The 22,941-nt window shown below is 36.7% G+C and overlaps 2 protein-coding genes across 2 annotated transcripts in view; both read left to right on the top strand.

Moving 5' to 3' along the window:
* Window positions 1-4,029: 4,029 nt before the first annotated feature.
* LOC124636653 (myb-like protein X) overlaps window positions 4,030-22,941 on the top strand; it is a 32,936-nt gene continuing 14,024 nt past the window's right edge. The window contains exons 1-2 of the mRNA XM_047172814.1: window positions 4,030-4,033; window positions 4,379-7,207. Coding sequence (XP_047028770.1) covers window positions 4,030-4,033; window positions 4,379-7,207 — 2,833 coding nt within the window. The remainder of the gene's footprint in view (window positions 4,034-4,378; window positions 7,208-22,941) is intronic.
* The window catches only part of LOC124636204, a 46,653-nt gene continuing 44,059 nt past the window's right edge, over window positions 20,348-22,941 (top strand). Inside the window, exon 1 of the mRNA XM_047172149.1 lies at window positions 20,348-20,615. The gene's annotated coding sequence lies outside the window, so the exon portion shown is untranslated. The remainder of the gene's footprint in view (window positions 20,616-22,941) is intronic.

Below are 22,941 nucleotides of genomic sequence, written 5' to 3'. Positions count from 1 at the left end.
AGGAGGAGGTTCTCAATTCGGCCGGTATGTTTTTTTTTTTTTTTTTTTTTTTTCTATGTATGTACATCGATTACTCCGAGGTTTATGGACCGATTTACGTGATTCTTTTTTTGTTCGACGCGGAATAGCTGCCAGTTGGTCCCATAGTCATCAAGTCAGGATCTGATGATGGAAACCCTGAGAAATCGAGGGCAACCTTCGAAAGTTGTAGGCATACATAAGGTAAAAACTTGACACTCAGGCGTATGCCTGAAAGCACTATTCAACAGTGAAGGTTTGGAGCTGACCTGATGATGGAGACCAGAGAGGGTCGAGGGAACTCGACAACTGAATATGTAAACTACCTCGTGTTTGGGCTTATATTATTTGAATTGACTAGACCTTTGCAACAGTGAAGGTTCGGAGCTGACCTGATGATGGAGACCAGAGAGGGTCGAGGGAACTCCATAACAGAATATGTAAACTACCTCGTGTTTGGGCTTATATTATTTGTATTGATTAGACCTTTGCAACAGTGAAGGTTTGGAGCTGACATGATGATGGAGACCAGAGAAGGTCGAGGGAACTCGACAACTGAATATGTAAAATACCTCGTATTTGGGCTTATATTCTTTGTATTGATGAGAACTTTCCACTTATATGGATAGTGACAAGTATTTGTATCACTGAAAAGCTGTAAATAAAAAACTTTTTTACAAAAAAATTCAACCGACTTCCAAAAACACTAAAAAGCAAAAAAAAACTAATTTTAGGTGCATCGGCCTAAAAGTCGGTGGCAAAATTAACTTGGTAACATCCATTAGACACTGACTTCTAGGCCGATGCACCTAAAATTAGTTTTTTTTTGCTTTTTAGTGTTTTTGGAAGTCGGTTGAATTTTTTTGTAAAAAAGTTTTACAGCACGCTATAAAATTACATGATGTGTAAGATTTCTTCCTTTCAATATTGTTTACCTACTTATTATTTTATTTTGAGGGAAAACTCATATGTCAAATGAGTACTGTAATCTTTATACGTAAGTGCAAAAAAGTCGTGTTTGTTGGACAACTTATAATTCGAGAACAGCTGAACCGGTTTTTATGGATTTTGGATTTTCTGTACTTTCCCAATGGGAGAATTGATATTTCATATAATAGAATCGAAGAAGGTTAAAGTCTAAAGTCTAGTCTGAAAAAGAGAGTTCCTGAAAAAATAGTCTCCAGTGTCAGTGAACTAATATTGTTGCATGCGTGTGTATTACAAACCATATATTTCAAATTACGAGTAGATTTGTGTGTGGGCTATAAAACTTTCTTTGTGTAGTTTTATGACAGCTGCAAGTTACAACAATGTTTCGAGCTGTAGAACATTTATTGTACACTGAAGTACGGGTGCCATACTGTCTGTAAAATAACTACATATTACCTAACCTGAAATACTCAATAGGACAGGAATGGAAGTTTAGCTTTAATGTTCGAAATAAGCGTTTAAGTTGTGATTAATAAAGGTCAAAATCGGCATGAATGATGATTTATCTGAAGAAGAATCAAAAACTATATCGTTAGATAGATAGATAGAATATTCTTTATTGTACACCAAAACAAACATAGAGAAGGACATTACAAAAAAAATACGTGTGAGTACAATAGGCGGTCTTATCGCTCAAAAGCAATCCCTTACAGACAACCTTTGGATGGAGTCGATTTTAAATAGATAGATTACGGGTAGTAGGCGTACAAACAATGATTAAAAAGGTATACTTATATACAAGTATAAGCAAATAAACGATACATACACATATATAAGGAAAGTTGGATGGGAGAAAAAATATAAATATAAAGAAAGTAGAGAGAGTGTTAAAGTTTAATATAATAGCTCTTCACCATACTCTTGAAAACAGCAAGAGACTGTGTGCGCCTGATAGATACAGGCAGCACATTCCACAAACGAGTCGTTATCGTTATTCGAGATTTAATAAGATTGAATCCTTTTTCTGTCGGTAACAGTATTAAACGTGGAATTAGTTATATTACTTATAATATTTTTTTCTAATACAATTAGAAGAAGTTCGTATCATAGTGGTTTTAAACACGGTTCTTCTCAGGGTTTACTTTTATTGGTTAATCAACCACAAAAATATTACCAGTACTAATATCTTAAACCTTTTACCGAGAAGTTGGGACAGCTTGCGCATTGTCAATATAATTTTACCTTTACATACTAAAATAAACCAAGCTACCGAACCGCTCACACGAAAATAAATATTTTGTTTCTGAAACCCGATAATGTGACAAGGTTCTTATATTTTTTTTCATTTGTGTCAATTTGTTGGTTACGCTAGTAAACAGTCGCAATCGCTTGTCGCTAATATCAAATCGTTGTAAAAAGTATGAGGAACATAAGTTTGGAAAGGCAAACTCCCGCGCACTCCTACACTTGTCGTTTGTGCAAGCTGTGCAAGCTACGAGCGGTAGCGGCCGCGGGTTTCGTATCAAATAAAGTTTGTTAATAATCCAAGGACAGTTTACAGTTCATATACCCTTTTCCATCATCAGACGTTTTTTTCTTAATATCTCATCATCATCATCTTCCTGCCTTTATCCCGATTTTATTTGGGGTCGGCGCAGCACGTTTTTTCCTTCCGTTCTCTTCTATCTGGCATCATCTCACAAGTAATATTCTATCTTACCATATCTACTGTCGCACAATCTTTTTAAAATTCGTCCAATAAACGCCTTCAGTGCACGACCTGATGACATGAAACCAAACTATTGTCCGTCTTACCACAAAAACTTTTAAACGTCAGTTTATGCCTTGTCTAAAAAAATGTCAAATTATGACGTTGACATATGGTTCATTTTGCAGTCAAAATTTTATTAGACAAGTGTAAAACAGGGTTTAAAGTTTTTGTAGTAAGGCCCTGTATGTTTATATTGTCCTGTTTGAACAAAGGACACATCTGAACTGCGATGCTCTATTATCGACACTCTATTATAAACAGCATGATGTCATTATGGATATGAAGAATAGAAGATTGTTCTTCTAAACCCTTGACCCTATATAATATGTCACAGTAAATTGAAACGTCAGGGTTATCTGTATGAATACCAATAATATTTTTATGTACTGTCACCCAAGCACGGAGTAAAACAATCATCAAATGCATGTTTCATTATACAAAATCACTCACCTAACAAAATCTTCCTAAAACATTAGTATCCCTAAAACGCTAAGTTATCGGGCATACCAAAAGCCATTTGCCAAAGTAATAGCCGTATTTCTCATGACTCGGTCCACACATTATGATTCATGCTTCATTGGGCCCATTATTGTTGAACAATTTGCATGGTCGCCCCAGCCATGCAATGGCACCCTCCAGTCACACATCCTATTTCATATCATTCGCTGGATCAATGTAATCTCTTTAAATATCGGATTTCAATCGTGATTTTTTGAACGATGATATTTCTTGTGAAGTTCTTTTTGCGAGGTTACTTGATTTACAGCATATTTTGTTTTGGTTTGTTTGGTATGTGATTTTCTGTTCTAGTATTTAAAGTAAAATTATAATCTAGAAAGATACTTAACTTTTCCCTAAGTACGATTATGGTTATTCATCGTATGGTTTCAAGTGAGCAATCACAAATGGTAGAGAAAAAACAAGCTGTTTTCAATTTTTACAACTACACTATCGTGTGGGTTTACTCATTTTATGACGTCATTCAAAAAACGATTTTGATTTATGTGGCGTTTTTATTACTAACAGCAGCTACCAAAAGCTCCATACGGGTCAGATTGTTGCTCTCGTAAATAAAAGTTATTTCCTCCGTTTATTACGCAACGCACTAAAGATATATTATGCACAGATGCGAAACATTTGCCTAAGTAATAAAAGTACATATTAATATTAGTCAAACTTCATGGATCATTATATCGTAATCCTTGCCCACATAAGTAACTAGTTACATACATCTCTCCCTTGTAAACCATTCGTGCGAAAAGCAAATACATAATTGTGTTATTGCTTGCGTACTTCTATTTTCTGTTAATATGGGTAAATAAATCTTTTTAATACATGCAAACGAACGTACACGTAATAAGCCCGTTTTTAATATGTTACCACCTTTGTTTTGACTTACTCCTTATATTAATATATCGAGCTACTATACAAATGATAGTCCAATAAATCACTGGGTATGACATATCTATTGAGACAATAACATTAATATATGATTGAAATCGTATGACTCATATTAATTAATGGAGTTTAGTATTACTAATTGATGTAAATTAATTGTTCGTGATCGGTGCAAGCGGTGGTCGCCTGAAAACGATGTTCATATAGTATCTAATATATAGTAAACGTATATTATATAACTTAAATGTCTTATGTCCACAGGACTTACCAATGGCGGCAGTAGCACGAACGTGAACCAATGCTGGAACGTTAACGAAACGGACACTATTGGCCAAAGTATCAACCAGGGTGTACATAACAACGAAACCAAGACCGAGATTGAAAACGTCACCGAGAACATTAAGAATAACGAAACCCAAGTTGAGGACGTCAGCGAAGATGATGGAAACAACGAGACCAATAGCAAAACCGAGGAAGAGACTGAGAGCACAAGCGAAGTCAATACGATGGAGAACGAAAGTCAAAACAATATAGTCAATGGAACTGAATGTGAGAACACCAGTGAAAACGATAAGAAAAACGCGCCCGAGATAGTGAGTAAAGATGAGGCCGTCAGCGAAGACGATAAAAAGAACGGGACGAAAAGCGAAAGCGAAAGTATTAGCAAGACAGAGACTGGGATCAAGAGCATAAGCGAAGTCAGTGAAAAGGATAAGGGGGCCGAGATTGATAGCGAAACCCAAAACAATATACTCAATGGAACTGAAAGTGAAGCTACCAACGAAAACGATCAGAACGACGTGGCCGAGATAGTGAGTAGAGAAGACTACATTAGAAAAGACGATAAAAAGAACGGGACGAAAAGCGAAAGCGAAGGTATCAGAAACACATTGAATGCGACCGAGAGCATAAACGAAGTCAGTAGCAATAGCAGTCAGATTGGTAGCGAAAGCCAAAACAATATACTCAACGGAACTGAAAGTGAGAACACCAGTGAAAACGATAAGAAAAACGCGCCCGAGATAGTGAGTAAAGATAAGGCCGTCAGCGAAGACGATAAAAAGAACGGGACGAAAAGCGAAAGCGAAGGTAGTAGCAAGACAAAGAATGGGACCGAGAGCATAAGCGAAGTCAGTGAAAAGGATAAGGGAGCCGAGATTGGCAGCGAAACCCAAAACAATATACTCAACGGAACGGAAAGTGAGAACACCAGTGAAAACGATAAGAAAAATGCGACCGAGATAGTGAGTAAGGATGAGGCCGTCAGCGAAGACGATAAAAAAAACGGGACCAAAAGCGAAAGCGAAGGTATTATTAGCAAGACAAAGAATGAGACCAAGAGTATAAGCGAAGCTAATGACAAGGATAAGGATAAAGGGGCTGAAATTGATAGCGAAAGCCTAAACAATATAGTCAATGGAACTGAAAGTGAAGTTACCAACGAAAACGATCAGAACGACGTGGTCGAGATAGTGAGTAAAGATGAGGCCGTCAGCGAAGACGATAAAAAGAACGGGACGAAAAGCGAAAGCGAAGGTATTAGCAAGTCAGAGAATGGGACTGAGAGCATAAGCGAAGTCAGTGAAAAGGATAAGGGGGCCAAGATTGATAGCGAAACCCAAAACAATATATTCAATGGAACTGAAAGTGAAGTTATCAACGAAAACGATCAGAACGACGTGGCCGAGATAGTGAGTAGAGATGATTACATTAGAGAAGACGATAAAAAGAACGGGACGAAAAGCGAAAGCGAAGGTATCAGCAACACATTGAATGCGACCGAGAGCATAAACGAAGTCAGTAGCAATAGCAGTCAGATTGGTAGCGAAACCCAAAACAATATACTCAATGGAACTGAAAGTGAGAACACCAGTGAAAACGATAAGAAAAACGCGACCGAGATAGTGAGTAAAGATGAGGCCGTCAGCGAAGACGATAAAAAGAACGGGACCAAAAGCGAAAGCGAAGGTATTAGCAAGACAAAGAATGGGACCGAGAGCATAAGCGAAGTCAGTGAAAAGGATAAGGGGGCCGAGATTGGTAGCGAAACCCAAAACAATATACTCAACGGAACTGAAAGTGAGAACACCAATGAAAACGATAAGAAAAATGCGACCGAGATAGTGAGTAAAGATGAGGCCGTCAGCGAAGACGATAAAAAGAACGGGACCAAAAGCGAAAGCGAAGGTATTATTAGCAAGACAAAGAATGAGACCAAGAGTATAAGCGAAGCTAATGACAAGGATAAGGATAAAGGGGCTGAAATTGATAGCGAAAGCCAAAACAATATAGTCAATGGAACTGAAAGTGAGAACACCAGTGAAAACGATAAGAAAAACGCGACCGAGATAGTGAGTAAAGATGAGGCCGTCAGCGAAGATGATAAAAAGAATGGGACCAAAAGCGAAAGTGAAGGTATTAGCAAGACAGAGAATGGTACCGAGAGCATAGGCGAAGTTAATGAAAAGGATAAGCTCAAAGCGGCCGAGATTGATAGCGAAAGCCAAAACAATATAGTCAATGGATCTGAAAGTGGGAACGCCAACGAGAACGAGAAGAACAACGCGACCGAGATAGTGAGTAGAGATGAGGACGTCAATGAAGCCAATCAAAAGAATGAGACCAAAAGCGGAAGCGAAGGCGAGGTAGGTAACGAAACCGATAAGAATAATGGGAACGAAAATAACAGCACAGATATCAGCAAGACAAAGAATGAGACCAAGAGTATAAGCGAAGCTAATGATAAGGATAAAGATAAAGGGGCTGAAATTGATAGTGAAAGCCAAAACAATAAACTCAACGGAACTGAAAGTGAGAACACCAGTGAAAACGATAAGAATAACGCGACCGACATAGTGAGTACTGATGAGGCCGTCAGCGAAGACGATAAAAACAACGGGACCAAAAGCGAAAGCGAAGGTATTAATGAAACAGAGAATGGGACCGACAGCACAGGCGAAATCAATGAAAATGATAAGGACAAGGCGGCCAAGCCTAAGAGCGAAAGCCAAGACAATAAACTCAATGCGCCTGAAAGTGGGAACGCCAACGAGAACGATAAGAACGATGCGACCGAGGGAGTGTGTAAAGGTAAAAAGACCAAAAGTGCAAGTAAAGGCGGAGCGTGCAAGAGGAATAAGAAGAAAAGGCGAGACAGAAAGACTAAGGTTAAGCACTGTCGCTCTCAGTGTCCTTCTAGCTGCCAAAACCAGTGCACCGAACGCTGTAGCTCAAGTTCTATCCAATCTAGCGCTTTTCTTAGAACCTTTCACTGCTCCTGGTACGCTGGCCGTCGTTGTCGCACTCACTGTCTTAAATTCTGTGGAGCACGGTGTCGGAAGAGCTGCTGGTGGCGCTGCCGCAAATTGAAGTCTGACTAAGGGCAAATGGACAAAGGCATTGTGAGCCAGCGTCAACCACAGACCTAAAACGAACCTCTCTTCGCTCATCAACATAAGTATTACCATCTCGAATTTCTTTAAGCATATCATTAGCTAAAGTACCATTAACTAAAGTTTTAACTTCAGTCTTCGTATGAACTTTCTGAAATAAAAGTGATCTAACCTCGACTGCTCCGTTTTAGGAAGTTGTTATTGCAACATTATCAAAATTAAAACAGCAAAGAAAACCTGCTGAGATTAAAAATTATGAAGGTCGTTTTTTTCCTACGCATTCAATCAATGTATATTGGGTAACTCAAACCAGTCCTGTAAAAATGCTAATTCTGTATGAAATTATAAGTACAGTGAAAAAACACTGAGTCAAATTATGAGAACAGTATAATAATTCAATAGTAGGACCTACGTGTGTTCAAAATGTTCATTTTGTAGTTTCTTAAAGGCGATAATTTAGGACGCATTTCATGGCTGATCTTCTATACTAATATTATAAAGCCGAAGAGTTTGTTTGTTTGTTTGTTTGAACGCGCTAATCTCAGGAACTACTGGTCCGAATTGAAAAATTCTTTCAGTGTTAGATAGCCCATTTATCGAGGAAGGCTATATGCTACTTTTTATCCGGGTTCGTGCAGAGGTTTCCGCGGGATGCGGGTGAAACCGCTGGCAGAAGCTTATAATATTATGTGTTCCTCTAATTGTAAATAAGAAATTAATAAATATAGACTCTCCCGAATAAATGTTTCACCCACGTTGCCTTTACAGCTTTTCTAATCTCGTCATTCTCAAAATGAAGACACAGAAGAGTATTATTTTTGCAGTTTTTTTATTATGGAATTATAAAATTTGATAAAAGATTGTGGGTGTGTGTTTGAATAATTGAAGCAAAGCTCGTTACATTTGAGTAACATACGGTTTTTGACCCACTTAATTACACTTACACAAGTAATCATTTTTTGACATTGAATGAAACTGGTTGGTCAGTATTTTAACCGTGGCCGAGATAACATTCATATTGTGTGCAATTATATTTTTCTTATGAAATATTACTTTATTATACAGCATGTTTCATTTGGTATTAGTTATCGTATTAGGTTTAGAACTGGTTATCGTAGCGTAGGTACTAACATAGTTTTTTTTTAAACGTCTACAAACTCAATTTTATTAATTGTTTATTTTATTCGCAGTTTTTAGGTACATACCTATTTTATGCTGTAAGGTCTAAATTAATAATAAAATATAATTTTCCTTACTACACAGCGCCTCAAGTTATACAAAACGTATTTATAGCAAATATTGACTATGCAACTTTATCACGGGCGCCTGACATTTATCACAAGTTATTTTTGACCCAACTTCAACTACAAAACAATATAACAACACGTTGCTAAGAAGTATTCCTTAAAAACATCCACATAAAATACTGCCAGCCACTAGTCTACAATTTGAAAAATCATTGAACGATAAAGAAGAAAATTCTTCACAAATACCAACTAGAAAGTAAAAACACAGATATTCTAGCACGAAACCAGTTTGACGTAACAGCATACAGGTTTACATGTAAAAGGTCGTAACTCCTGTGTGTGTGTTACGACTTGTTTTCATGTTTAGAGTACCGTACCCAAGGGGTAAAACGGGACCCTATTGTTTTCGCTCCTCTGTCCGTTCGTCCGTCCGTCCGTCACCAGGTTGTATCTCATACATCGTGATAGTAAGAAAATTGAAATTTTCAAAGACGATGTATTTCTGTTGCCACTTTAACAATATATACTGAAAACTAGAATAAAATAAATATTTTGGGGCCCCCCCATACATACGTGATATTTTTGCTCATTGTCTACATAATGGTACGGAACCCTTCGTGCGTGATTCCGACTCGCACTTGGCCGGTTTTTACTACTGTGGATGTGAAGCCTGACAGGTTGCAAATAAACTCTAGTACATTTCCCACTATTATTTATTCCTGTTTTCACTGCACTGTGATGAAATTTCGCGGATATTTTAATTTGTTGTTGGAATTCATCAGTGTAGGGTCGAACTGTTTTGTTTGTCATGAATTTTAATTGCCTCAGTTTCATATGGATGTAGTTTATTTATTTATCAATTTATACTTATACTATTAAGCTGAAGAGTTCGTTTGTTTGTTGGAAAGCGCTAATCTCAGGAACTACTGGTCCGATTTGAAAAATTCTTTCAGTGTTAGATAGCCTACAATGATGATATGGAGTTAAGTTTCTGATGTCAAATACATCATTTTATGGGTAATCAAATAATGTGTACTCGTAAGTATAAATAAAAAGAAATAATTTTACATGAATTAAAAGTGTCGTTTAGACCCAGTTGCGTCAAATATTTTAGACAAAACATTAATGAAATCACGACAACAACTACCATCTTCTAATACATATATTATTATTTAACATGATATTAGATACATCATCGATTTCATCACACTACCGAAAAGACATTGACCTTAACAGCACTTTATATTCAGAACTGAATTATGAATTCTGAAACATTTCATAACAGAGCGAAGTTCGAGCGAGTGAATTGAATATTGTTTCAATAAATTGTGTCGCTTGCAGGCGTGGGTTAACATTCAAACCTCTGATTGGTTTGTTTTGTATCTATTTTTATTTACGTCCTTTTGCATCGCTTTATTGGGAAACGAGTGTGTTTGTGCATTTCCCTCACGTGCCTTTTGTAAAATATATAGGCCAGTTTTAATGAACCCGCTTGGGAAAAACAAGTGACTTTATTCAATGGATTTTGAAAATACACTGCGGCTGCAGCTTTCCATTTATGAATGTTGATTTGAGTGGAAAGCTCGTAATTTTATTGCATACGCGAAATATATTCATGCATAATACTGATGAAACGCATGACTTGTTTATTTTTTAGCCCACAAATATCCTACTTAAATAAAAATAAATAATATACGAAGCAAGAGGCAATGGCAAGAAGTCCTTGACTTATTTTGCGTTAATCTTATGCTAGCGAGTGCAGGTATAAAGAAGTGTAAGTATGCTAGACATCATCACGTCACTTGACAGCCGAGGCTGCGGGATTGTTCGAAAGAGTTACAGCGGCAATGGTACATAAGGGGCTTAAGAAGGAACATGGTGGGTTTTAGTCAGTAAGAGTCTGATACTCCCTCACGCTGCATCCACAGCGTAAGGGAGTGTCTTTTGATGATTCCAATTAAAAAAAAACAGACAGAAGAAACTGAAAGTACTTCTGAATTTCCGTATCTCTCATTAATTTATACGTTTATTACCTATCAAATAGTGTTGCCCATCCAATGACCAAATTAGAGGCCAGGGAAGATAACCACAAATAATATTTTGACTCGCATGAATTGTAGATGGAACGATTGAAATCAGGTAATTAGTTATAAAATACCGGCAATACTGCGTAATTAATATAACGTAACAACCGCAATTAATAAAGTATCAATAACTGTTAATTAAAATTACCTAACGCCTAATTATGATGCCGAATAACCTGATCGAAACTTCAATAATAAATAACATGACGTTCAAAATGCGATTGATGATAACGAAATTGTTTTTACTGATTCCGTAATCGATTTTCATGCGATTATTGTTCTCATAAATGGCTGATGACGAGTTTTAAAATTACTGTTTATACGAGTACATCGGTTAACTAAAAAATATATCTACCTACTGTCAGCCGCCGAAAGTGAGCGAACGTTTGTCACTTTTTAGGGTTCCGTACCCAAAGGGTAAAACGGGACCCTACTGTTTTCTCTCCTCTGTCCGTCCCTCCGTCCGTCTGCGTCTGTCACCAGGCTGTATCTTATGAACCGTGATAGTTAGAGAGCTGAAATTTTCTCAGATGATGTATTTTTATTTAAATATATTTTATTATAATTAAATAATTATTATAATATTACCCTAATATTTGGGGGGACTCCAATACAACAAACGTGATTTTTTTGTCCATTTCATAAATAATGGTACGGAACCCTTCGTGCGCGACTTCGACTCGCACTTGGCCGGTTTTTTGTTTACATCTAACCGACGATACGTTATTACACTGTGCGAGACGCTGACATTCGGAGGCCGATTACGATTTATTTTCACTTTTACACTGGAGCTCACAGTCTGCCTGCTCACATACGGCGGCCGACAGTCAGTTTGATTTAAACATACATAGCTTAAATTAACGATTGATTGAGTAGGTGGTGGAGTGATTTATCATGATTCTTTTAGAGCTCTTTAAAAGTGATCCATGCGCGTAATGGTGATTTTGTAAAAATAACTTATCCCTGATTCATTTACATCAATCATCATCTGTTGTAGCATCTTAGCACTTTGCAAGATACGCGCTTCTGCAATCAGAAGTCATGAAGATTACTTTGATCTAAGTATTAATACAGATCTAAGTACATTTCTCGTAAAAGGATCTAGTCAATGCTTAATGAACCACACAAAAAACACGAGCTCTTACGTTTAATAATGATATTTTCATCATTAAGCTCTATGTTGTATAAGATTTACTTAAATCTAGCTTCTCTATCGCGGTTTCAAATGTAATATAAAAATATACCTACTGTGTTACGTTGTGAAAGAATTTTTCAAATCGATTCTGTAATTTCAGAGCCTTTAGGGTACAAAAACATAAAAACTTTTTTTCCTCTTTATTATATTACTAGCTTCTGCCCGCGACTTCGTACGCGGATCCTGTCCCTTATGCCAGCGACTACGGGGTCAGTAAAATCAAAGATCTGAATAGTCGCAATAGACGTGACCATAGGGATAAAAGTAGTGATTCTAATTAGTCGCGCATTTAAGTTGTGTGTGGCAAAAATATTACACGTATTATTACGTAAAAAAACATTAAATAGATGACAAAGTCGTGGTGACTTAGTGGAATTCGTGGTGGTTTAGTGGGTAGAGAACCAATCTCTCAAGTATGAGCGTGTGTCTTTGATTCCAGGTCTGGCAAGTGCCTGCCGTTGCAACTTTTCTAAGTTCGTATGTACTTTCTACGTATATTTTGGATACTAATGACCGTTATTTGGATGTTAAACTGTAGGTTCTGCCTGTCATTGAACATTCTTGGCAGTCGTTATGGGTAGTCAGAAGCCAGTAAGTCTTAGCAAGGGGTGTTGGGTTGAGCGGGTAACCGGGTTGTGGAGGTCAGATAGGCAGTCGCTCCTTGTAAAACACTGGTATTCAGTTGCATCGTGACAAGAAGTCGACCCTAACATAATTGGGACAAAGGCTCTTGAGATAATAACGATAATAATAATCAGATATAGGCACCGCAGGACATCTGAGGCTGATGACGGGGAGTAGCGACCCCGCGGGGCTATATATACTGAGTTCTCCAGGGAGTGAATACTGTCCCCCATCTCCGGCCCGTCGGAGTGAACCATGACGGGGGTAGGTCTCACGCCTCTGGCTTGGCTTGGCCGTCCAGAGTGGAGTCGCTAGAGCAGGATTAGTAGCCCTGCTCGGAGGGTAGGTGCCTCATGGTAAGCACAGGGAGCGCGTAATCTGCGTTTAAAGTCCGCCGAGGTATCCTCACCCTTCAGCCGCTTATGTCCCTGTTGCCCTCTTGTTGCTATTCAGTGACTGGTTCCCGGGGGCCCAGTAAGTGAGGTGGCGAGTCTCTACCTGCCGTTTTTACATGTACCTAATACATTGTCATCCACTAACATCCCATCACAATAGCCCAAGTAGTTTTCCTCCATAGTTAGCAATAGTTTAGTACAGAACCGGGGATTGTCTTTTTTTTAACGACGTCCACCGGGGATTGTCCTTGGGTTCATTTCTATAGTGTATAAAGGGATAATCGTCGATTTTGTGTCACCATTTCATTAAAGTTGTCTCAAAAGGGCTTCAGCGTGTTGGCTTCGGCCCCACGTTTGCCTCCCAAAAATTTGGAACTCTGTAGTCCCGAGGTCTGGAAGAGACATACAAAATAATAATGAGATATAACGCAACAAAGTTAGAGAATGGGGGCTCGTGACGCCACGTCTAGCTATGTAAAATTTGTACTATGCAGTGACTTAACACGAAATTCAAGCGTTGTTGTATTTTCGTTATTATTTGTTTGTGAGAGAGAGAAAAGAAAAATGCGTGTCCATTATTTTAGGGTTATCTAAAAGACGGACTAATTACTTTTTTTGATTCACCATACCTATTTCATAACATTCATTTCTAGACATTTCAAGTGTAGTATTGCTCTTGAAGTTCCACATCAGGTGTTCCAGATCTTGGATGTTTATACGTCAATCATCATGTGCTTATCAGATTGAACCACTTTTGCTAAAACGTCATATCTTCATATGCTTCATATAGTCTAGCAGGGCTCCTGGAGTTCCACATAAGGTGTTTTACATCTTCAATTTTTATAAGTCAACAGAGAGTGCTTATCAGACTGAACAACTTTTGCTAAAACGTCATACCTCTATATGCTATAGTCTAGCTGAGCCCCTGGAGTTCCACATCAGGTGTTTTAGATCTTCAATTTGTATAAGTCAATAGAAAGTGCTTATCAACTTGAACAACTTTTGCTAAAACGTCATACCTGTATATGGTACAGAGAAGCTGGGCTCTTGGGGTTCCACATCAGGTGTTCCAGATCTTAAAATTTATTATCTCAGCTGAAAATGCTCATCAAATGAAACAATTTTTGCCACGGCACCATATTTGTATCTCTTATAGTTTTATTGGTCTGTTGGAGTTCTGCATCAGGTCTTCAAGTTTCGAAGATAAATTATAGCCTATATATTGACCAGGCTTAATACTGATACAACAAAGAAAAAATCATTGAAATCCGTTCAGTAGTTCCGAAGATTAGCGTGTACAAACAAACAGACATACAGACATACAGACATACAGACATACAGACAGAATTTTTTTTTTGGATTTGTGCTCCATTACTGTTTCTAAACCCCACCCAATTATTATTTTTTAAATATATTCAATGTACAGACACAGTTTTTTTACAGATTTATTATATGTATAGATATCCCACCCAAAACAAAAATGTGAAAGACTGCCAAGTTCGATAATATGGGAATGCTTCGCCTATAAAAGAAGTGAGATCTGAATAAGTACCAAGTTCCATACACATACCTCAGTTAAAAATAGTTACTTTTTAATGATGTTACTTGGCAAGTTTTCACACACCTTGTTATAACCCTACTAAATGCAATGAATCAAGTATTTAATTTTCTATTAAAACTAAATACGATGAAGTTAGTTAAAGAAATGTCTCATTTATACTATTTTTCAGATTTTTTAATATGCACTATGTTTCTTACAAAGAAATGAACTAGATTAACTAAATGGACTAGATTTACCAACTGACTGACATGACATGTTATCATATATTATGTTCGTGGATCAAAGTTACACATTCGTTATTTTCGAAAGTGATTCACACTTGGCCGTTTTCAAATTTTTAGTTTACTTTGACTAAATACAAACCTTTGTAACCAATTTCAGATCGGTACGACCATTCGAAGATATATTATATAAATATAGATAAATTTAGTTCGTTTTAGTTCCTTAGGGGTATAAATTTACACCGGGTATAAAACACCTTCATTATTTTGAAACCGACTCACACTTGGCCATTTTCAGATTTTTCCCTTTACCTTGACATAAAGACCTACCTCCATGCCAAATTTCAAGTCAATACGACCATTGGAAGTGGTCTAGGTTTTTGATGAGTGAGTCAGTCAGTCAGTCAGTGAGTGTATAGTAAAAATAGCGATTTTCTGACGTCAATAGCTCAAGACCTACAATAGGTATATTAATGAAATTTTGTATTTTAGATAAGTGAGGGGGTCTCAACAGATACTAGAAATTTGATATGCGTAAATAAAATAGATTTTGAGTTACAGGGGGGTCGAATTTGGCCCGAAATGGTTCGTGTAATATAACCCACGGCCGGTGTGCCGCTTTTTTTGCTCGAACTTGGCGGACACACTGCCGTGTGTCTAGATCCAGCTCCTGCCAGCGCAAGACGGCTGGCAGGAGCTGGATGCGAGAAGCCGAAAATCGATTTCAGTGGCGTGCACTTGGAGAGGCCTATGTCCAGCAGTGGACTGCGATAGGCTGATGATGATGATGATGACGTTTATGTACTTGTGTGAACTGTGTTTAATAAATAATCCTTTCAGTAAAGCTACCTTTTTATTATTATTGCAACCATGATTTCCTATCAAATTAATTATTATCTATTTAATTCTATAAATATGTGTGTATTAAGTCAAATAAAAAAAATACTGTAAGTAGCTGCAGTGTTTATTCTAAAAAAACTTTTTACAAAAAAATAAAACCGACTCCCAAAAACACTGAAAAGCAAAAAAAAACTATTCTTAGGTGCATCGGCCTAGAAGTCGGTGTCTAATGGATGTAACTAAGTTTATAACGCCACCGACTTCTAGGCCGATGCACCTAAGAATAGTTTTTTTTTGCTTTTCAGTGTTTTTGGGAGTCGGTTTTATTTTTTTGTAAAAAGTTTTTTATTTTTAGCTTTTCAGTGACAAGCATAGTTGTCACTATCCGCATGTCATATCCGCAGTGGAAAGTTCTCATCAATACGAACAATATAAGCCCAAGCACGAGGTAGTTTACATATTCAATTGTCGAGTTCCCTCGACCTTCGCTGGTCTCCATCATCAGGTCAGCTTCAAACCTTCACTGTTGCAAAGGTCTCGTCAATACGAACAAAATAAGCCCAAACACGAGGTAGTTTTTTACACATTCATTGTTCAAGTTCCCTCGACCTTCTCTGGTCTTCATCATCAGGTCAGCTCCAAGCCTTCACCATTGCATAGTGTTATCAGACATACGCCTTAGTGTCAAGTTTTTACCCTACGTATGCCTACGATTTTCGAAAGTTGCCCTCGATTTCTCAGGGTTTCCATCATCAGATCCTGACCTGGTGACTATGGGACCACCTGGGAGGTAAACCCTATCAAACAAAAAAAACATTTTGCAAATCGGTCGAGGCGTCTCTGAGTAATCGGTGAACATACATAAAAAAAAAAAAAAAATAAAAAAAAAAAAAAAAAGATCCCGACGAATTGAGAACCTCCTCCTTTTTGGGAAGTCGGTTAAAAATATTTCAATCTTATATCGTCTATAAACTTATAAACATTAGTCGTCGATCTAATCACAAAGTTCGTTCACCTCAGAGAATGTTAGGTGTTTCACTTTGCGCAGATAAAAGTTAAATTACGTAACAAAACACACTAGACAATTTACTGTTCGAACAAAATATACATTATGTAACACTAGGAGAACTTTTCAACAAGTTTTAATACTAATTTGGTTTTGAAGATTTTATTTCGTTACGTAGAACCTATGTCGTAGATAACCTGAACATTTGACGTTTGACGTTATATAACCACTAGTCATTTGCCTTTTTTATGATTTCAGACGACTTCTCAAAAAGGGGGAGTTTCTCTATTCGGATGAAGTGTATTTTTTTTCAAAACTTGTGTCCTTAAAACTTATGTAGGTACTCCTGTATGCCCCCGTACGTTGTATCTACTTACATATTTACTTAATTTTGTACTTCCTTATGAACTTACTCTATTAATAATGACTTAGTAGTAATCCACTGAAACTTTCTTGAAAGATATTTATAAACATTTTGTTTTATAGGTAAGTATCAAAAAATGTTGTGATAGTAGTGAATTCCAATTATTATGACGTTTTATAAATAGCTCTGCAAACGTTGCTACGCGGTTAAATAATAGAATAACGTTGTTTAATCAGTAGAATGACTCGTGTATATTTTACCACAATTTTTAGGGTTCCGTACCTCAAAAGGAAAAAACGGAACCCTTATAGGATCACTTTGTTGTCCGTCTGTCTGTCTGTCTGTCTGTCTGTCTGTCAAGACCCTTTATCTCAAGAACGCGTGGACGTATCAAGCTGAAATTCACATGAAGTACTCAGGTCTATTGTCCCTTTAAGCTGTGAAAATATCAAACTTCTAAGCCAAGCCAATCAAAAGATATAGCCGATTATGTCGCTATTTTCAACAAATTTTCGACACTCGCAAAGGAATCAAAACCTACAGGGTACTTCCCGTAAACTCAGAATCTTGAAATTTGGCATGAAGCATTGTCATATAATGCAAATATAGGAAAAATTGCGAAAATCACATTTTTTTAGTTATGTAATATAATAAAAATATTTTAATAACATGAAACTTACTACCTTATTTCTCACGAACGAATGAAGGTATCAAATTGAAATTTATACCAAATACCTAGGTCTATTGTCCCTTTAAGCAGTGAAATAATCAAACTTCTAAGTTAACGCGATCAAAAGATACAGCAGTTTATACCGACACCTTAGACGAATTTCCGTCACACGCTAGGGAATCAAAACCTACAAGGTACTTCCCGTGAAGTCAGAATCTTGAAATTCGGCACAAAGCAACGTTATATAGTACAGATAAAGGAAAAATTGCGAAAATGATATATTTGAAGTTACATAAAATATTAAAATATTATTTTTGCTTTTATGACATAAAATATTTTTTTAATATTTATAAACTTACTACCTACCATTTTTCACATGAACGCGTAGAGATATTAAAGTTGAAATTCATATCAAACACTTTTTAAATCTAATTGCCTCTAAACTGTGGTAAATTCTAAATCATTCAAAGGTCATTGGGCACCTTATATAGTACCTTATTTAGCACCTTAGTATGGAAACCATACCCACGGCGGACACGAACGAAGTATAGCACAGTATAATGATATAAGGCTCTGATTTACTATGGCATTAGTCGCATCAATGTGAACCATGAGAATCTTGAGAAAATCAGGTTTAAACATCAAATGTTTTCCTCATTTCAATGGGGAACTTAAACGACCAAGTTTGACGGATTTGAGAAATCATTTCTTTGTGGTGAAAGAGTATAGGTACTCGCCGTTTATTTCCATTGTCAGCAGGTCAGGATCTGATGATGGAAATCCTGAGAAATCGAGGGCAACTATCAGGAATTGTAGGCATGCATAGGGTTTAAACTTGATTCTCAGATGTATGTCTGATGATACTATCAAACAGTGAAGGTTTAGAGCTTACCTGATGATGGAGACGTGAGAAAGTCGAGAGAACTCCTCAGCGGTATGTTTTAGTTACGTCGTGTTTGGGCTTATATTATTCGTATTGACGAGAACTTTACACAAAAGTTAAAAATAGAAAAAAAAGACTTTTTACAAAAAAAAAAAATAACAACTTCTAAAAACAACAAGAAAACTGTTTATATGCATCGGTCTAGATCACGGTGGTTAAATAAATATAGATGCATCCTCTAGACACCGACTTCTAGACCGATGCACCTAACATCTTCTTCCTTTCTTTCTTGTTTTTGTTTTCTTGTTACTTTCTTATATGTTTGAAGTTGGATTTGTTTGTAAAAGGCTTTTTAAATTCATTTTGATAAAGACCATCATGACCATTACGACCCACCATTACAAGTTACGACTGGGAATGTGGGTATTGAGATATATAAACTAAATGAGAACTATTTACAAAATAAAATAAAGCCGACTTTATAAAAAAAAGAAAGGGACAGAATTACACTTTTGTCAAGGCTCTAGAAACGTAAAGCCATGCAGCAGCCTCTCTCTAATTTAATCTCTAATGTTGTAAATAAATAACTTTAATAAAAGAACTTTTACAAGGTACTGGCCTACTATTTTAGTTATATTTTAAAATAAAAAATATTAACTATTTTGACTCTCACGAAATTACCATAACTAAGATTGTTCTAAACCTAACGGTTGGCGCGAAACTCACTTTTTATCTATACAGGATTTGTACGGAACCCTCGCTGCGCGAGTCCGACTCGCACTTGACCGGTTTATTGCTCTTAAAATATAATTATAAGCATCTCTATGGAGTATTGCCTCAACTACACACGCTAACATCATGTAAAATAAGTAATTAGTCTCAAACAACCTCTTTTAAATCCGTTCCACATTTGAAAATTCCCGGTTGCCAGTACTTAGTGCCAGTTTGAAAACGGCACTTAATTTCTAAATGACCCTTTGCCAGCCAGGGAGCAACTAGGTGGCACCTATTTATCGTAAAGTAGCCGGACACTGAGACTACCGCATGCCAGAGCCCGCCAATCCTGTACTGAGCGGGAAAAAATCCCGCTATCTCTCCCTTATTTAGAGTTACACTACACAAGTACTGCATTTTGCACCACGTTACAATTTTATCTGAAAGTCACGGTGAGCTTAAATTAAAATTCTTGTGTAGGTGTATTCTTTCTACAAGGTTGGGTAAAATGCTTCAGGGGAACAAGAGTATTTTAAGTTAGTAATGATAAAGTTTAACCTGTCGTGTTTTGTTAAAATGTAAGTGGCCTTTATTTTCACTGAAATTTTGACTTTCAGTAACTAAAATTTTCAGTTAATTGGATATTGGATCCATAAATTACATTTAAGCCAATAATTTTATTTCCAGTAGTAGCACATAATATAATATATTTTTATTTACAGTTCTAACTAAACAACTCAGTTAATAATGTCTTCCGAATAACGGTAGTTCCAAAAACTTACGCCCAAAGGAGATCTAATCAAGCCATACTCATAGTTAATTCTTTATAATTCTTCCATCCATAAATTATTTATTCTTAAACCTGCCTCAAGTTAATAAGGTCGTTGTGTCCATTGTAGGTGAACACAATGTTATGGCTGGAGGCAAATCAGTATTTTATTTTGCCGTCTTGTTTTATCTACCATGTGAAGAAAAATAGCCGACTTGCAGTGCGGCATTCCTCGGCAGGCAACAGCCGTAGTCTCAGCCGGAGGCCTACGTTACGGCGACCACTCAGTTCGAAAGTAGACTCACGCTTGTGTAGACGCCATCGCGTTAAACAAACGCGCACGCGCGCTCTCGGATACGGTGGAAATCTAAATTCAAATCTGACATATCGGAGTTTTAATTTTCTATATTCTACAAAAAGTGGCCAGTGCTGTGTTTTGAATTTTTGAATCTAAATCGATCTGTACATTCGACACCCGAATTGGATACCGATTAGCGTATCGATACTTCGATACCCATTGGATTGTTTATTGTGTAAGTAGCCATCATTATGTGCGCTAATTGTGTTTGATTACAGCGCTAAGTTTAATAACCGGTGTTTCAGATTTCAAAACAGATTGTAGGTAATTTTGTTTGGAGGATATCTAGTTCGCACGCATCCGCAATTTACTCCAGCATATCAGTGTAGAAACTAAAATTGATTTAAGCCTGAATTAGTAGGTACTTAATATTCAGGTTCGTTCTACTTTTCAATTGACTTGCATAAGTTACTTAAAAAAGTAAAACACGACGGCTTTTTTACCATTTCTGCAACTGTTCAGAACGTAATGAGACCTGTAAAAGTCGTTACTTAATCACGCTGCTTTCGAAGTAATCTGAAGTAACATAGCAATTACATTATCAAAATAAGAAAATTAAAAATGTAATTGATATTCTGTCATCCGTGAAATTCAGTCCGATTTTTCATATGTCAAAAATTCAATTTAAAATACGCAACACAGCTTCTCCACATAATTTTCCAGAGAGGCGTAGAGTAAAAACCATAATAAGAAAATCCATCCATCAGCAAAAGGCATATTTTTTGCCAACCAAAATCCTACTCCATATTTATTCCCATCAATAAGAAAACCTTCAATCAACCTCTATCATCTTGTTTTTATCGATAAGTATTTATAGCAGAGGATTTCGCTCGTAAAGATATTCCAACGCGTCTAAACATTTTCACTCGCATACTTGTATTCGATTTGCATCGGAATCGAATATGTTTGTGGAGTCGATTTCACGCGGAGTCCGGATGCTGAACGCCCTAGATGCGGTTACCGTCAAGTGCGAAAACTCAAGATATGAGAGACAATCTTATTTTAGTGTTATTGTTTCTTGGTGTTGTAGTGAATAGAATAAGCGGTTTGGATATTGAGTCAAATGATTCGTTGGTTTTGGTGGTGTATTTCAGCATCTCTGGCTTGACGTGATTATTGGGTGCTCTGGTTACTTCCGTAAGAGTAAATAGACTGTCTAATTTACAAATGGATCACTATTTTTTATGAATAAGGTTTAGTGTACCTATTTAAATATTATAATTCCTTCTCTAGGGACCATTAGCTTGATTTTCTTTAGTTTAAAATGTATTTTTGATAAGTTAAGTAGCTCAACGCAGGGATATTATAAAATTAATATTCCAACTTTTCCAATTCGATCTCAGTGGCGTGCACTTGGAGAGGCCTATGTTCAGCAGTGGATTGCAATAGGCTGATGATGATGATGAAGATTCCAAGATTTTCTAACATACATAGTTAGTTACAAGTGAAACTAATATAAGCATGTTAACTCTTCTCGGTAAAATACATAATAACATATTCACTTTCAAAATACTCATAATATCCAGGTACCCATATGAGTGTGTGATCATCCCACCAACAGATTTCAAACATCAGTTGTTTTTATACATCCCGCGATCACAATACCATAGATTCTCTTACAGGTATAAACTGTATAATATTATGCTACGTATACCTACTATTATTATATTAAATTACCTATACCTTCATCTTATAATTGCCTACGTCAATGAACTTACAAGGGATGTACCTACTATTACACATCGACTATTTTATAGTCACTATTAATACTCGTCGCTGCTTGTAAAACACTGGTACTCAGAAGCCGGTTAGACTGGAAGCCGAGCCCAACATAGTTAGGAAAAGGCTAGGCAGATGATGATGCTGATACAACCCGTATGGGAAAGATTTCATTATGCTTGCTATCCGATAAATAGCATACAGACTGTTTTAGTTGAATTTAGACATCTGTTCGTAAATCTTAGTTTACCTACATAAAGAACTAATCTGGCCATAGTTAGTAATATTAACCCATATACACACGCACATTTACAACCTCTACTATCAAATTGTGCTCCATTTCAGCAATTTTCAACTAAAATACGTAATGGTAATAATAATTTTATTCACTAAACTAAACAGTTAACTATCTTCCAGATACGTTGTACGCATACCTCTAACTTACACGCCAGAGTAATGAAACTGTCGACACGGTATCCTATTGTTTCGCTAATAATAGGCTTTGAACAATGTCTTAGGTAACAATTATAATTTTAGTACGAGATACTATCAAAATCTTGACTTACTATCAAGAAAATTAATTAAGAAGACGCGTCTTAGTATTCACTACGAAAATGATAGTTAAATGTTGAGAAAGTTTCTACTCCTGGGTAGTTAAATATTTAAAACTTTGAAAAAATCTGCTAATATAAATTTGCGAGCAGCTGTCACAATTAAACGCACATAAACAACAAAGCAATAATTATTTAATTAAAAATAGTATGAACGTGCGTGACGTGATC

Source organism: Helicoverpa zea, chromosome 14 (assembly GCF_022581195.2).
Source record: "Helicoverpa zea isolate HzStark_Cry1AcR chromosome 14, ilHelZeax1.1, whole genome shotgun sequence".
Lineage (NCBI taxonomy): Eukaryota > Metazoa > Arthropoda > Insecta > Lepidoptera > Noctuidae > Helicoverpa > Helicoverpa zea.
This window is presented reverse-complemented; position numbering and strand designations above follow the sequence as displayed.